Source organism: Mustela erminea, chromosome 18 (genome assembly GCF_009829155.1).
Source record: "Mustela erminea isolate mMusErm1 chromosome 18, mMusErm1.Pri, whole genome shotgun sequence".
Classification (NCBI taxonomy): domain Eukaryota; kingdom Metazoa; phylum Chordata; class Mammalia; order Carnivora; family Mustelidae; genus Mustela; species Mustela erminea.
In genome coordinates, this window is record NC_045631.1 from 15731489 (window position 1) to 15749228 (window position 17740).

At 51.6% G+C, this 17740-nt stretch overlaps 1 protein-coding gene across 5 annotated transcripts in view; it reads right to left on the reverse strand.

Moving 5' to 3' along the window:
• Positions 1–17740, reverse strand: part of RAP1GAP2 (RAP1 GTPase activating protein 2) — a 232225-nt gene that overhangs the window by 199467 nt on the left and 15018 nt on the right. For 4 of the 5 annotated variants that reach the window (XR_004280815.1, XM_032322457.1, XM_032322453.1 and 1 more), the window contains exon 2: positions 10525–10641. Coding sequence is in view for 3 of the 5 variants with exons in the window: in XM_032322457.1 (XP_032178348.1) it covers positions 10525–10641 (117 nt within the window). In the remaining 2 variants the exon portion in view is untranslated. Of the gene's footprint in view, positions 1–5602; positions 5802–10524; positions 10642–17740 lie in introns of those variants that run through there. The other variant, XM_032322458.1, reaches the window with a different exon arrangement.

Consider the following 17740-nt stretch of genomic DNA (forward strand, 5'->3'; position numbering starts at 1 on the left):
GCCAAGGAGCTAACACATGGATGGTGTACAGTCCACGACCTGGCTCAGGAAGAGCTCCAGAAATATAAATGATTGTGGTGACAGGAATTACTCGAGGCGAAGGGCCCCCATAGAATGCCCAGAGCCCCCAGAGACCACTCTGCTCCCTATCAGAAACTGCTGGCCCCAGCAACCAGGACGTGGACAGTAGGGGGGGCCTCCCACGGCCGCACTGATACTCGGGCCCCTGGGCAGCGGCGGGGAGGGTTCAAGTGTGTGGGGCACACACACACTTCCCTGAAGCATGCTGACACATACAGCCAGGCTTCAGTCCACCCCCTGCAGCCATTCCTGACTCATCTCCTCAATCCAGGGCTCATCCACCTGCCACTGGATGTTCAGAGCTCAAAGGCTGGGGCTGGAAGGTGCACCAATTATCCCTCCCAGGCCCTGCCCCAAAGGCAATGCCCCTTCCCCACCCCGAGTCAGTGGGGAAGAAGCAACTCCCTCAAGGCAGAGGGAGGTACAAGGACAGGAAACTTGGAGAGAGGGCAGAGCACGGCAGGGCAGAAGACTCACGAGCCACAGGGGGCCAGGCAATCATGCTGGGGCCAAGTATCACCAGCCATCAGACCTGCATCTTTGAGGACTCTGGAGGGCGCCCAGTGAGTGGCCGACATGCATACCCAGGGGAAAGCAAAGGAACATACAACAAAGCACAACAATGCACACAGGGACACACACATACAGAGATGCGCAGCAACGTGCCCTCCAGACACGTGTGCACAGCTCCCTGTGCCGAGCAGCCTGTCCCTCCCCTCCTGGTCTTGCTCACTACTGGTCATCTCATCGGCAAGGTCCCCCAGGGGCCTGTGCCTGCTGCCATCTGCTGACCCAGACCTGGCAGAGCCCAGTCAGCAGACCCAGCATAATTCAGGAAGCAGGCTGCCAGCCCTGGATCGGAACTGGAGAAAGGGACGGGAAACCAGCTGGCTCTGAGACCCCAGCACGGCCAGGGCCAGGGGCTCAGCACATTCTGCTTTCAGGCCGAGTCCCCCAGAGCCCAAGCCTTGCCTTGGGGTCCCACCTGCCAGGGGAGTCCCTGTGGCAGGTGGAAAGGAATCCCCCTTATAACTATACACAAGCCCTGAAGGGTTGTGGCAAGCAGAGCAAAATAAAAAATAAATAAATAAAATAAAAACCAACTACAGTATCGCTGATTAAGATCAGACATGAAGCAGAACTTCCTACTAGAGAAGCACCGAAGCACTCAGAGAAAGGTGTGGGCAAGAAGAGACAGTCATGTGGCTCCATAAAGAAGTCCTCTTTAAAAAGGGAAGAGGTGGTGGGGACGCCTGGGTGGCTCAGTCAGTTAATGCAACTGAAAATGTTTTTCAAAACAAAAAAAAAAAAAAAAAAAAAAAAAAAGCGTCTGCCTTCAGCTCAGGTCGTGATCCCAGGAGCTGGGATGGAGTCCCGCATCAGACACCCTGCTCGGCAAGGAGCCTGCTTCTCCCCACTGCCTGCCGCTCCCTCTGCTTATGTGCTCTGTCTCCCTGAAAAATAAATAGATAAAATCTTTTAAAACAACAATAATAATAAATAAAAAGGGAGGAGGTAGATACACCAGCATTACTGATTTTTTTTTTTTACTAGATTTATTAAAAACAAAAGGAGTCCCAAATTGCAGAGGTCAGAGAGATCTTTAAATGGCTGTAAATGAAGATAGTGGCTGCTGAACATCCCTGGCCTGGGCTGCATGGGACCTTGCCTGCAGGCAGAGGGATGGATGCAGTGACCTCTGGGCTGCCGGCCTGAGCTGCCTGGGCATAAGCACGAGGCAGCTGGACCCTGTCTCCACTGTGTGCCATCTCCCTGAGGGGGTGGCATGTTTCTCAGAAACAGTGGGTAGGCTAGGGACACTAGGGCCACCATGGTACACAGCCTTGGCAGAAGCACATCCTCAACAGGACACAAATGTCTACAGACAGCATCTAGGCTGCCAGAGCAGGTGGTATGGCCAGAGAAAGGCTGGGAGCCCTTGGGGGGCAAAGGAGGATGAGGAGGCCAAATCTAGGTGCCCCACCCTGAAATACGAAGCCTGTCCGGCCTATGTCCTGGGACCACCAACTAATTCTCAACCACTGTCATCCCTCATCTCATGCTAACCCCCGTCGCTCTCCCAGAGGCCCAGCCTGTCCCTGCCACCTCAGGCACCAGGCTGCCTACCTCGCCCCACAGGCCTGGCTCCTCCTCACTCTTGGCCATCCCCTCCCTTCTCTTTCTGCTATTTTCTTTCCCCTTCCTCCATCCCCTGTACTGAACTCCCCACTGACTGTGGCCCAGACCAGTGCCCACCACCATCTGCCAACTCCACACGCCAGCACCTGCCCTCCTGCCACTCCTCTTCCAAGTACTTGCTTCAAGCCGCCCACACCCCTCGAGTCCCACTGCCCGCTGCCAGGGACAAGCCCAGCAAGAGGCACCTCCGAGCAGCCGGCCCGGGGGCAGAGCAAGCTGGCTCCAGTCCACAGACTGCACTGCAGGACATTACAGGGGATCTGGGAGATGGGGCCACAGCTCCAGAAGGAACTGCCTGGGGCAGGTGTCTGGCCCTGGAACCCCAGATTCTACTGCCAGGGGCCAGGGGTTGGGAGGGGGGTACATATTTAGAGGTCACTTAATCCACCTCCTCCCCCACTCAAGTGAATGAATGTCTGAGCTCCCCACAATGTGCGTTCTTCCCAACTATACAGAAATACATTTAAGGATGCATTGCCAGGTTCAAAAATTTAATAAATACCTTATTTAATGCTGATAATCCCCGATAAGAAAACTGAGGCTCAGAGAAGACAGGTATTTGCCCAAGGTCATGCAGCATGTTGGATACAGTATGCAGCTTCAAACCCTCTCTGCCACATTTCTTACTCCAGCCACTTCAGCAACAACCAGCCTTCTGCAGCCTTGGAGCTGCAGCACACGGCCCTCATGCAAAACTTCACCAAGGGCTGTGTGGGGCCTTCTCTGAGGCTTCAATGTGGGACGCCCTCAAGAACCCACTTGGGCCTCACACAGGTGTGGCCTGGAGGCATGTGGGAGTTACTGTCCACGGAGTCATCCTGTCCAGTGGGGAAGAGAGCTGATGAATGAATGCTTCCCTGTCTCTCTCCACAATGGGGCAGTTCTGAAATGCATTCCATAAGGCTCCTCAGGAGACTGCCCAGGACAGACTGGTGGTCAAAAAAATAACGTACTCTGGGGCACCTGAGTGGCTCAGTCACTTAAGCGTCCAAATGTTGGTTTCTGCTCAGGTCATGATCTCAGAGTCATGGGATAGATCCCCATACCAGGCTCTGCACTCAGAGCCTGCTTGAGATTCTCTCTGCCCCGCCCCTCACACTCATTCTCTCTCTCCCTAAAATAAATAAATCTATTTAGAAAATGCATCCTTGGGGCATCTGGGTGGTTCAGTTGGTTAAGCATCTGCCTTTGGCTCAGGTCATGATCTTCGGGTCCTGGGATGGAGCTCCATGTTGTCAGGCTCCCTGATGTGGGGGGAGTCTGCTTCTTCTTCTCCCTCTACTTCTACCCCTGCTAATGTACACACACACTCACTCTCTGTCTCAAATAAATAAAATCTTTTCTTTTAAATTCATCCTTGTACTGCTTTCCCCTTTTCTATTTTTTTTTTTTTTTTTGGGCAAACTACATCCAACATGGGGCTTGAACTCACAACCCCGAGACCAAAAGTCCCATAGTCCCATGCTCCATAAACTAAGCCAAACAGCCGCCCTTCGCTTTCCCTTTTTCCCCTTCATGCCCTCTGCCGTACCCTTGTTTCCCAAGACCACTTCCCAAACAAACCACCATACACAAGCCTTTCTCTCAGCTTCTGCTTTGGGGGAACAGAGGTGGAGACACAGTGAGAGGATGGTGGGGCTGGAATACGAACCCAGGCTTGAGTAACAACAGGGCCTTTATGCTTAACCAGCTGTTGCTGCTATGACCATCCATCCCAGGGTCCCTTTTCCTCAAGGTTCAAGTCATCCTGAAACAGCAAATCAGCCACACTTGCTCCAGACAAGGTACAGGAAACAGGGAGAAGAGGGTATGAGGGTACCTGCAGGAGGAGGGTCATCTCTCTGGAACTAAAGCCACCTCCCTCAAATTGCTTCAACACCCTAGGTTGAGCAGGAGTCTCAGCTAGGTATGCCCTGGCCCTACCATCTTTAACATCTGCCTCTATCCAGAAACTTCTGTGGCTCTTCAACTCCAGTCCCCCATCCCAGCCCCCAAACAGACCCCCCAAGTGCACCCCCACTCTTCAACATCTTTCAAAGGAGAGGGGACCTCAGGTAGCTTCTTGAAGCCTGAGCAGCCAGAACTAGCAGAAACCCACACTGCCTCACCCTGGGACTCAGAAAACCAACACACCTGCTTGGAGGTGAGGACAGAGCCTCCCCCAACTCTTGCCCAAGTCACAAAGATGTGATGGGACTTTCCTGGGAGAAATCACTCCTGGGACCTCACAGCCCTGAGTCACTCCCAGCCTCCCTGCCCCACCCCACCTCTACTCTGGCCCCTGTTTGAATCCTCCCTAACCCGTAGCAAAGAGGGGGGTGATTCTTCCCTCTGCATGGGAAACTGAGGCTTGTGAGGCTTAAGGTAAATTCAGTGTCACAAAGCATGAAAAGAACCCAAGAGTCCTGGCACCCGGCCCAGGACAATCCTATTATTCCCTTAGGGAGGCTGCTCAGAAGGGGACCACTCAACTGGAGGCAGATCTCCAGCATTCAGAGCCCAAACCCCACTTGCATATCAATGCCCTTTGGTTAAGAAGGGTGTAGAGGGAGCTACAGGAAACAGATAAGGAGGAAGAAGGATGTCCCCCCAGCCAGCCTGGTCCAGACATGCAGCATCTGGTCGTGGCAAAACCAAGTGGACTCTACACAGTCCTGAGGTCCCCTGAACACACACCTGCCCTAGCCCCCCACCCAAGGCTGGCTCTGCCACACTCCCTCACTCAGGGCCTCCAGAAATGAACAGCGGGCTGGTAGCCGGCCCTGCCCTTGTGGTCCATTAACGCCTCTCTGCCAGCACCCCGCCATCCTGGCTCCCTTCTCCGCAACAGGCACAGGTTAGAGTGAGGATGGGGTGGGATTTATGCCCGTTGGAGGGAAAAAAAAAAAAAATTAACCCAGACTAGCCCCAGGGTCCCCCTGGATTCCTGGCTGTTTCCTTCGGCCACCACCTGTAAACACCCCACCTCTGACCTCCACCTCGGTCAGCTTCTCTAGCCAAAGACTTTGACGGGAGCTGAGCAACGTCTCACACACACACACACACACACACACACACACACACAGAGATACGTGATGTGTGTGCGCAATGCCCCACCCGCATGGATTGCCGGGGACAGTCACCCCATCTCCCAAACAGAACCCATTACGCTTAATTGCCCTGTAGAACCGCACCACAGAGCTCGCACACGTACGAGCTGCATTTCTCTTTGCAAACACACGCATTTACACTCACAACATCCACCCCGATTTCACGTTCAGTCACACCCAGGACTCGCGCCCCGACCCAGGCTGTTTCTGGAATCAGCCCCGGACCCACTGACCTTCTCCGACGCACGGCGCCCAGAGCTCACTTCTCGACGTGGACAGAATGTCAACAGTCAGCCGCGGCGGCGGCTCACCCCGCCCGTACGCCCGCAACGGCGGCGTCCTACTGTCTCCATCCGGACCCAAGCCCCCTCCCGGCGGCGGGCTTCCCTCGCAGCCCGCCCAGCCGCGTGCGCCGTCACCGCGGCGCGCACACGCGCGCGGCCGGCCGGCGGCTGCGAACGCACAAAGCTGCGCCTTCCGCTACCCGCGGCCGCCCGCACACCTGGCGGGCGCGCCCCCAGCCGCCCGAGCCGCGCGCCCGCGCATGCTACGGGCGCGCCCGGCCCGCTCCCCTCGGCCGCCGGAGACGCCGCGGCCCGGGGCCCGGCGGGGCCCGGCCCGGCTCCGCTCGCCCCGCACGCTGCTGCGCCCCTGCAGAAGGGGCGCACAGGGAGGGTCGGGGGGCGGGCGGGCGCGGCGGGGTGGGGGGTGCGGCGGGTCCCGAGCGCGGAGCCCGCAGCTGGGAAGCCCTAGTCGCCGCCGGCGTTAGGAAACTGCCTGAGGCGGCTCCTCAGGAACAAAGGCGCGAGGCGGAGCAGGCGCACCCAAGGGACCCGGGGGAGAGGAAGGAACGGCCCACCAGCCCACAGAAGTTTCTGGAGCGTGGGGCCCTGTGGGGAAGGGAAATGGGGAAAGATCCCTAGGTTCCTGGTCTCCAGCTTTGTGGGGGTGGACCTAGGGAGGAGGTACAGTGTTACCTGGACTTGGAAGTAGGAGGCCTCTGGGATCACCAAACCCCTGAAACTGCCCCTGCTTTGCACCTGGCACCTGGGAGCTTTCCTTCATTCACTCCACAGACTTCCTCCCAGCTTCCGCCAAACCAGGGACGCTCCCGAGGTTGAAGGGGTTGAAGAAATGAAGGGGTCCTGTAGGCAGCCTTTGGGATGCCTCAGTCCTTTTCTTGGTAACCTCCACACCAGGCGGCCTCTGGAACATGGCTTATACACCTCAGGGATGAGAAGCTCCCTCCCTCAGGAGGCAGCCCACACCGTCCTCAGGCAAATCTAAGTGCTAGAAAGCCATTCTTAAGCTTCATGGAAATCTGCCTCCCTTCTATCTGCTGACCATGGCATCACCCTGCTGTGGCCACGGTGGCTTTCTGTTCTAGAATATACTTAGGGCCTTGTCCTTGCTGTTTCCTGCCCCTGCAATTCTCTTCCATCACATCTCCTGTGTCCCCTTCCCCCATCCACCAGCAGCTTCTCCATATGGCTGCCCCTTGTGTCCTTCAGGACTCATCTTCTCAGAGAAGCCTTCCACCTCATCCAAACCCCCCCCCCCCCACACACACACACACTGGTTACACTTTCTTGATGCCCTGTTTTAGCACCTTCAGCACACTGATCGCCATAGGGAATTCTCTTGTCTATGTGTCTGTGGTCTGTCTCCCACTAGAATATGTGCCCCATGGAGGCAGAATCCTTGTCTGTCTCACAACGAGGCCCTGCAACACCAAAGCCTGACTCAGAGCAGGGTGAAGGAAGAAAGGAAGACAGAGGTGGCCAGCCCATGGTCTGAGTCCCTTCAGCAGCTCTATCCATCATCCTGAAATGCAACCTGCTCAGCCATTCCAGGGTCATACCCGGCACGGTGTTACCAGAGAAAAGGCACTCAGTCCGTGCCCGCCAAACAAATGAACAGAAGAAGGAAACTTCCTATTAGAGGAACCTTCCTCTGAGACTCAGAACGGCAGGGCCTTCCCTTCCCCTGCCCTGGATTCTGCCCCAAGCTCTTACAGCCTCGAGATGCGAGCATGTTCTTAAAACCTAAATCATGGGGCTAGACCCCAGCTTCTAGGCAGTCAGAACCCATCAGACACCACTGAGTCCCTTGTCTCACTCCAGGTATAGGCAGGACTGGAGGCCAAAATAAATTTCTCATTCATCCCTGTTAAATTGTACCTGCTAGACTTGGACTTAGGAACCCAGCCTCCAGGGCACTATGGATCTCAAGTCTGCTATCTTGTCTGTTGGGGTGGTGCCCCGGTTCCTGCCACCAGCAATGTCACCAGCTCTCCATGTGGAGCAGGATGCAGCCACTGGCAGCCCACTCATCAAACTCAGAACTAGTCTTCTGCTCCGCCACCATCAACCTACTTTCTAGTTTAGAAAACTAATCGGGAAAGCAAATAAGCTTCTCCCAGCAGAATGGGTTCTCAGGGAATTCACGTGCTGAATTCTCAAATCCTCTCTTTAGAAATCAACTCTGAAATTGACCCGGACAAATCCTAAGTTCCCTATATACAGTTTCTGGAGTTATTTCCTCCTTGTCAAGACAGACATTACCGGGCGCCTGGGTGGCTCAGTGGGTTAAGCCGCTGCCTTCGGCTCAGGTCATGATCTCGGGATCCTGGGATCGAGTCCCGCATCGGGCTCTCTGCTTAGCAGGGAGCCTGCTTCCTCCTCTCTCTCTCTCTCTCTGCCTGCCTCTCTGCCTACTTGTGATCTCTCTCTGTCAAATAAATAAATAAAATCTTAAAAAAAAAAAAAAAAAAAAAAAAGACAGACATTACCTTAGCTGTCTCCTGCCTTTGGGCATGTGCCTTATTCTCTGAGAGGCAGGGTGCATGGTGGTTACATGCATAGCAACTTACTAGCTATTATTTAACCCCCGTGCCTCGGTTAAGTCATCTGAAAAATGGGGAGAACAAGAGTACTTAAATCATAGCCTTGTTATGAAGATTAAATCAATTTATTCTTACAAAGTATTTACACATGACACATAATAAGCACTCAAAACGTTAACTATTAATATTCTGTCACAGAAATTATCACAGAGTAAGGCAGCCTCCTCTTCAACTCCCCTGGGATGGAGCCTTCCCAAGTATGAGAGCTGATTTTATTCCAAACAGCTCCATCCTGTCTTAGGATTGCAGCCCTCCTCCAAGGACTCAGCTCTACTCCTGTGACTCTTAAATGCGTTCTTGGCCTTCCACTCAGAAGACAGAGCAGCTCTGTCAGCTCTGAGCCACCGGAATGGGCAGGAGGTCTCAGCCTCCTCTTCTTGCCTTGCTGTTACCCTGGGCAGGTAAAACTGGCCCACCTGTCATGGAATCCAGGAGGCTAGCCTCTCTCCCAGCCTTCGTACAGATTCTGTGCCTGCATTGCCCTTGTTTGTCTTTCCCCCAGTACCTGCTTCATGAACTCCTTCTCTGACACAGAACCTCAGGACACAGCAAAGAACAAGCTGGAAAAGGCCCTGCCCTCATAAAGCTTACATGGTCGGGGGAGGGGCGTTGTCATGGACAATGAACAAATAGACAAACAAGAGAATGTCAGATCATGGCACGCGCTTTGAAAGCAAGGAGAGAAGGGGAGGGAGAACCTACTTTAGTATATCAGAGGGGAATGGCACACAGTAGGGTTTTGCACATTGCCTGCAAGTGACCTGACCCTGTGGCCTTCCTGTCCATGTGTCACTAGCCTCTCCCACACCACACCAGCCTATTTCTTTTCCCCTGCAAGCATTCACTGATATACACTCAGAATTTCATTTTGGCACCCTTCCTAATAGTCTTGCCTCATGCTCCAGCGAATTTTCTGTCTTTTCTGTACATTATCTGAAATCCAACCTCTGGAATCCAGGACGCTTGTCTGACTACCCATTCATTAACTACTGAGAGTTCCCAGGTGGCCCGAGTCACCCTTCCCAGAGTTCCTGTCACTTCCACATCATCATCCAATTCATTCTTCTTCCAGAGTGTCAGACGGATATCCAGAGTACCCAACCAACTCGCTATTTCCCATACCTACTGAAAGCTTGATGAGACGAGAGAGCACTGCTCTTAGCTAAACAGGATTGCGGGCAGATATCTAGGAGGTGAAGTCTCCCACCAACTTCTAAATCTTATTCCTGGGGTCATCTGGGGAGCAACGGTAGAACACTACCCCTGTTCTCTTGTGGGCCAGCCCATGACATACCCCCCCAAATGATACCACCTCCACTCTTCTTTCATTTAAACCACCCCAGGGAGGTGTGGCCGGCTCATTCTTGGCTGTGAGGGTCCTGCTACTCTAGTTCCCCTTGAGGGGGAATGTGGAAGAAAGTTCAAGATCAGGTCTAGCAAAAGCCTTGGGAAGGGGGTGAGGCCACAGCAGGTTTACCCAGGATCCCTGTGGAGACCACTAATGCTTGTCACATCTATCCAGTGTGGTGGAAGAGAGGGCAGGAGCCTGGGAGCAGGAATCTGGGTCAGCAAAAGCCCTCTTCTCCCAGCCCCTCACTCAGACGCAGGCTCCCAGCTGGACGTCTGAGGAGGGAAGGAGGAGAGGAGGAAGGCAGGACTAGCTCCACCCACCCAGGTCAAGGAGGGGTGGGGAGGCTGCCCAGCAAATCTTCCAGCCACTCTTCCTCTTAAAGAGGAACCACCTGACTCCTAGGCCTTAGAATTCTCTGCAGGCATCATTTCCCTTGAGACTCATGGGCGCCTGGGTGGCTCAGTGGGTTAAGCTGCTGCCTTCAGCTTAGGTCATGATCTCAGGGTCCTCGGATCGAGTCCCACATCGGGCTCTCTGCTCAGCAGGGAGCCTGCTTCCATCTCTCTCTCTCTACCTGCCTCTCCATCTACTTGTGATCTCTCTCTATCAAATAAATAAATAAAATCTTTAAAAAAAAAAAAGAAATCCCTTGAGACTCATGATCTTCATGATAATCATACCCATTTTACAGAGGAAAAAGCAGAGGCAGTGAGCTCCCTCAAATCACTCTGTGCCTTCTAGGCTGAACTAGCACCCAGGCTGACATACTCTTTCCAGAACGCTGGGAGGAGGATCCTCTGCCAGTGAGGGCAGTGGTCCCCATGGCAGATTTGCAGACCTGTGTGCAGCTTGCTACATAAGTACGGCCTTTGGAGAGTAAGGGCTGTGGGTCCCTTTACCTGGAGGGAGACTCAAGGTCGGCACGGCTGAGGATACGATGCTGCTGTGGGCTGTAGAGCCACTGGAAGGCTGTCAGTGTCCTCTCCTCAATTCGGAACCGTCCTTCCTGCACGTACCTGTGGGCAGGACAGGACAGAGTGAGGAGATAGGCAGGTCGTGCTCTGCACAGCTTCTTTGGAAAGTTCACTCGGCTTGCTAGAAAAAGATGAGGGGTACCTGTCCCCAAACCTCCCCACTACTCATCTGCCAGAAAGCCCTGTTTCTACAAGGTCCCAGTTGGAATACCCTGAAGAGGAGGCAGCTACAGGGTTTCAACTCAACAATGGAGAAGCTTTCTAAAAGTTAGCTATCTGGGGGTGCCTGGGTGGCTCAGTGGGTTAAAGCCTCTGCCTTCGGCTCAGGTCATGATCCCAGGGTCCTGGGATCAAGCCCCACATCGGGCTCTCTGCTCAGCAGGGAGCCTGCCTCCCCCTCTCTCTCTGCCTGCCTCTCTGCCTACTTGTGATCTCTGTCAAATAAATAAAATCTTTAAAAATAATAAATAAATAAATAAATAAATAAATGTATGTTAGCTATCTGAAGTTGAAAGGAGTCACTTGGAAGGGGTGAGTTCCCTGTCACTGGAAGTATGTACCCAGAAGCTGGGCAGGGGATTCAAGCATTAGACCAGGGTGTATTTTCCAAGCTCCTTATAGGACTGAGATACTGGACTTCTTGATTTCACAGCAGGAGAAGGGCTGCCCTGAAGTGGGACTTATGAGTGAGATGTCAGGGTTAGTTTCTTCCAGAAACTCTCACAGGGTCTCAGCCACTGTCTGGATGGAAAGTGAGTCTACAGTAGGAATGGAGGAAGCTGGGCTGGGCACAGTGAGGACAAATGGGTTCCTCCCTCTCTGGCTACCCGCTTCTGGTAGATGTGTGAATCCATTCATGAGTTCAACATTTACTGAGTATCTGTGATGATGAGCAATAGAGACTTAATCCCTGGAGTTTACAATCGTATGGAGAGAGAAACCACCAAATAGTCACATGAGCAAATATATCATTACGATATATTAGGGATACATTACCGGCAAGAATGTCAGTCGGTATAAATCTTCTGCAGGAGAACCTCACAACACTTGCCTAATTACAAGTGCAGGGCCACCTGGCTGGCTTAGTCAGTAGAGAATGTGAATCTTGATCTCAGGATTCTAAGTTAAAGTCCCCATGTTGGGTACAGAAATTGCTTAAAAATAAAATCTTTAGGGGATGATGCCTGGGTGGCTCAGTGGGTTAAGCCTTTGCCTTTGGCTCAGGTCATGATCTCAGGGTTCTGGATCGAGCCCCGCATCAGGCTCTGCTCAGTGGGGAGCCTGTTTCTCCCTCTCTGCCTGCCTCTCTGCCTACTTATGATCTCTCTCTCTCGGTGTGTCAAATAAATAAATAAAATCTTTTAAAAAATAAAAAAATAAAATCTTTAAGAATATTTTTAATTTAATTTAAAAATAAATGAGAAGTGCAGTTCCTCTGTAGCACAAGGATCCACTTTCAGAGAATTTATCTACAGATTCTAGCATGTGAACAAGGGTATCTGGGGCATTTGTTGTTGTTTTCTTAAGGTTGTGTTTGTTTGTTTGTTTGTCTGGTTGGTTTTGAGGGTTGTTTTTTTTTAGTAATCTCTACACCTAACATGGGGCTCAAACTCACAACCCCAAGATTAAACCCCAAGATCAAGAGTCTTATGCTCTTCCAACTGAGTCATCCAGGTGCCCCTCTGTGGCATTGTTTATAAGAACAAAAGTCTGGGAACAGCCTAGGCAGTCATCAGTATGAAATTAGTTAAATAAATCATAGTACATCCATATGGAAAAAACAGGGTGCAGTCATTAAAAATACTTTAAATGAAGGTGTTCTCTGTTCCCTATCATGCAAAGATCTTCAAGATACATTGTTAAGAGGAAAAAAAAAAGTGAAGAAATAGCTGTATGTGTAATCTATATTAAAAGTGGGGGGAGGGGGATGCCTGGGTGGCTCAGTGGGTTAAAGCCTGTGCCTTAAGCTCAGGTCATGATCCCAGGGTCCTGGAATAGAGCTCCACATTGGGCTCTGTGCTCAGCAGGGAGCCTGCTTTCCCCCCACCCCTGCCTGCCTCTCTGCCTACTTGTGATCTCTGTCAGATAAATAAATTAAATCTTTAAAAAAAAAAGTGGGGGAATGCCTGGGTGGCTCAGTTGGTTGGACGACTGCCTTCGGCTCAGGTCATGATCCCGGAGTCCCGGGATTGAGTTCCACATCGGGCTCCCAGCTCCACGGGGAGTCTGCTTCTCTCTCTGACCTTCTCCTCGCTCATGCTCTCTCTCACTGTCTCTCTCTCAAATAAATAAATAAATTTTTAAAAAGTGGGGGGAGGGGATAAAATATGAACTCATATTTTATCTTTATAGAGAGAAACTCTGGAAACAAAAGAGCTAATAAAAATAGTTAGCTGGGTGGGGAGAAGGGAGAACTGGGTGAAGGGGGGCATGGGAGAGTGATTGTAACAATGTATGTTTTGGGGGCACCTGGGTGGCTCAGTTAGTTAAGCATCTGCCTTCGGCTCAGGTCATGATTCCTGGGTCCTGGGATGGAGTCCCTCATTGGGCTCCCCGCTCAGCAGGAAGCCTGCTTCTCCCTCTGCCACTCCCCTGCTTGTATTCCCTCTTTTCCTCTCTCACTGTGTCTCTCTCTGTCAAATAAATCCATAAAATCTTTTTTTTTTAAGATTTTATTTATTTATCAGAGGGAGAGAGGGGGAGAGAGCAAGCACAGGCAGACAGAATGGCAGGCAGAGGCAGAGGGAGAAGCAGGCTCCCTGCTGAGCAAGGAGCCCGATGTGGGACTCGATCCCAGGACGCTGGGATCACGACCCGAGCCGAAGGCAGCTGCTTAACCAACTGAGCCACCCAGGCGTCCCTAAATCCATAAAATCTTAAAAAAAAAAAAAGTTTGTCTTCATACAGGAGAGGTATTACCTATTCCACATAGAATATGGGGGCGGGAGGGAGAAACTACAAACTGCAGAATGTTTGTGCAGCTGCTGTGATTCTGCCCAATGAGCCTGGCTATCTTCTGGGCGAGGGGAGTTCCCAGAAGGCAGGGGTTGGGAGGGCAGAGAGAGCAGAGTGCTTTCATGGGTCCTGGGACCTCCCACATCAGAGCACTTGTCTCCTTTCACTCTCCACATGATCCCAGGGGCATTTGGGGAAGAACATCCAGGCTGCTGGGTGGAAAATGGCAGGGCTGCCAGGGAAGGGTTCTTGCAGGAGTCCAGAGGGGACTGTGGTGACCTGTATCAGGGGACAGTGCTGGAGGTGGAGTAAAATGGGAGGACTCTTGAGGGTTAGCTGTACCTGGTGATGGGTTGGATGTGGGTGAAGGGGAGACAGGCAGCAGAGTTGTTCCCCAGTTCCTAGCTGGAGCCAGCAGCTGGCCACAGTGCCATTCATGCTGGACAGGAACAGGTTTGCGAGGGAAGATCGTGACTTTCATTTGGGACATGACCCTCTTCTGTGATATGCTTCCTGCCCCAAGATGACTCCCCTCCTGTAAAACCCAGCTCAAAACGTGATTCTTCCAGGAAGCCCACCCTGATTAATCCCATCCTCTTCTGATGACAAGTTTCTATGCCTTTCCTAGTCCTCGGACTCCTTGGGACTCAGTCCTGAATGACACTGTTGTGATCTCTGCGGGAGAAACTGATGACACCACTTGTCTCCAAGAAGGGGAACTGAGCGGCTGAGGAGCACTGCATAGTGCTTCTTCAATTTGAACCATACAGGTATACTATGTTTTCAAAAAGTATCTTTTTGATCCTCTGATCATGAAGTCTTAGGTCATTAGTGATCAAGAGGTCACTCATCTGTTCCAACAGCTTTATTTTACAGGATGAGGACAGGAGGCCCAGAACAGTCTTGCCCAAAGACGTGGCAGAACCAAAACCTGCTAGTGATGTCCCCTCACTTCCAGGATGATAGACCATACTAGGGTTGCCCTTGACCCCACCAAGCACACACAGGCCCGCAGGCTGCAGGAGAAGTAGACCCACTCAGGAACCACCCCTACCCCAGTTGTCTCCTCACTCACCACACCCCCCACCCCATGCCTCTGTGTGTAATGCAAACCAGGAATGCAAACCATGTCAGCTACAAGCACCCCGTCTGCCTCTGTGGGCATCCTGGCCTGGATTCCACTTACCAACAGTAGATGAGCGATTTGTCCACCCCGAGTCCCAGACTCCTCACGTATAAAATGGGGGTGACGATAACACCCACTTTGAAGGGTTGGGGCAAGGATTACATGAAATAATGTGAGTGAGTCCGTTGCCACGTGGTCATCTTTATCCCTTTCCCTCCCCACCATCCCCATCAGCCTTCACCAATTTCACCAAGTCACAGGTCTTACGTGCTTTACCCACAACAGACAGATCCACCCCCTCTAAGGCTTCCAGCGAGCCCCTTGGAATGGGTGGATCCCATTTTAGAGATGAGGAAGAAGAGGCCAGGGAGGGAAGTCAACTTGTCTGAGGTCACACATGTAGTCAGCTCATGGCATCCAGTGTCCTCCTAACCAGCCCCCTACACACAGATACACACACACACACACACACACACACTCTCCCTCCCCCATACCAGCCCCCAGACCCCTGCCCAAAACTGTTAGTGTCTGCGTATCACATTACCACAGTGTTAGAGTCTGCATATCAGGTATCCTCCAAACCGCTCCCCTGAGAGTCCAAGCGCTCCCACTTTGTTCCCTTCCAGCCTTTCCCACCAGATCATCCCACCCCCCTCCACATCACACATAGGAGCCCCTGCATCTGTCTGTCTCATCTGTTTGTCCTTCTCTAAGCATGTCCTGCCTGTTCTTACCTTGGAGCCCTCGCTCAGGCTTTGCTCTGACCTGAACTGCCCTCCCTCCATCTCTACCCCAAATCTGCCTCGCTGCAACCCCTCAAACCACACTGCCTCTAAGAGTCTGCCCAATGCTCTCACCAGAATGGAAGAGCCAGGACTCCAGGCAGGCCTCGCTTAACTTTGATCAAAATGTTGCTCTCTATCCGCCTTTATATGAGTCATTTACGCGCCTGTCTGTCTCCTGCTGTCAAGATAGTGTCTGAGCACCTCTGAAACCCCTGCAATATCCTCATGCAGACCCCTCACCAAAGGGTCACAACAACAACGGCGGGTCACAACAACAACGGCGCCAAGTCATCACAGCCTGGGGAAGCTTCCTTTCTAGAATGCTCTGACCCAGGTGATCTCTATTAATCAATCCAATTTATTAACTTAGCGGGTTTGCTATATTGGACCACTCTGAAGAAACACCACCCATCCCCACGTACATCCCTCATTAACCTGCCATGTACCTGAAATCCTGTTGAACTGTACTCAAGGAGAGATTAAACACCACAGAGGCTCACCCTGTAAGCCACTCTCAACCATTAAAACCTGAACAAGAAGCAGCTTCTCGGATTATCCCTGGGAGAGTAGGGTCCAAAGCCTGGGGCATTGTCAGGGACATTTTGAAGGGTATGAAAAGAGGGAGGATGGAAGCTGCTCCTAGAAGCAGACCGCAGGTTGTGGGGGTGGGGTGACCCCTCCAGAAGGACACAACCCATCACCAAAAGAGAAAACGGTCAGGCACTTTACAGGTTACAGGTTTACAGGTTATTTTTTTCAGCTGAACACTGGGGTAGGTCAGGCAGGCACTGAACCCTGAGGCTTCAACAGCAGGCTAAGTGAAAGAAGTCCGTCACAAAAGACCTCAGACTGTACAATTCCATTCATATGAAATGTCCAGAATAAGCAAATCCATAAAGAAAGCAGATTTGTCCGTGCCTAAGGGTGGGCTTGCGGGGAGGGGGTGAGAGGGGCGTTGGAAGCTAATAGAGGTAATGGTTACGGGGCTACTTTACAGGGAGATGAAAATGTTCTAAAATTGATTATGGTGATGGTTGCACAACTCTGTGAAATACTTAAAGCCATTGAATTTTACACGTTCAATGGGTGAGTTGTAGGATTTGTGAATTCTATTTTAATAAAGCTCTGGGGGCCCCTGGGTGGCTCAGACAGTTAAGCGTCTGTATTCGGATCAGGTCATGATCCCAGCATCCTGGGATTGAGTCCTGGGTCAGGCTCCCTGCTCATCAGGGAGTCTGCTTCTCCTTTTCCCTCTGCCTGCCCCACCCCCTGCTAGCTCGCACGCGTGCTCTCTCTCTCTTTCACTCAAATAAATAAATCTTTAAAAGAACATTTTTTTAATTTTAAAAATAAAGCTCTTTTTATAAGAGCAAACATCCATGAGTGCATACTGATACAAATAAATGAATACATAAAATAAAGGGGAGAAAGAGACAAATCTTCCATGCACAAGAATATCAAACAATGTATGTAAAAACTCTGCCCTCTAGGGAGCAGGTCACAATTCTGCCCTACTTAAAGGTGAGCCTCATACAGTAGCTTCCTTCCCAAGAGTACTCTGTGGGAAGAGGGAGGGGAACAGTAACCTTTCAGTGGAGAAGCCTGACAAACACTAGCTCAGCCAGGTGACCAAAGTCAATATCAACAGTGATAAATCCTGATGATGGTATGTAGCCTCGATATGATGTGATGACACAGCACTCCATTCCTGTGGTCCTTCTCCCAAAACTCATAGCCCTTAATCATAAGGGTTCTTCTCTAATTGTGAGAAAAACATCCAACAAATTCCAGTTAGGGGATGTTCTACAAAAAGACCAGTACTTCCTGAACTGTCAAGGTCATCAAAAACAAAGAAAGTCCAGGGGGCACCTTGGTGACTCAATCAGTTAAGCGTCTGCCATCATCTCAGTTCATGATCTCGGGGTCCTGGGATGCAGCCCTTGTCAGGCTCCCTGCTCAGCGGAGAGTCTGCTTCTCCCTCTCCCTCTGTCACTCCCCTGTTTGTGCTCTCTCTCTCTCTCTCTGTCTCTCTCTCTGTCTCTCTCTCTGTCTCTCTCTGTCTCTCTCTCTCTCAGATAAATAAATAAAAATCTTAAACAAAACAAAACAAGGAAAGCCTGAGAAACTGTCACAGCCAACAGGATCCTAAGAAGGCATGACAACTAAATGTAATGCAGTATCCGGATGGGACACTAGAACAAAAAAAGAACATTAGAGGCGCCTGGGTGGCAGTCCTTAAGCATCTGCTTTTGGTTCAAGTCACCATCCCAGGGTC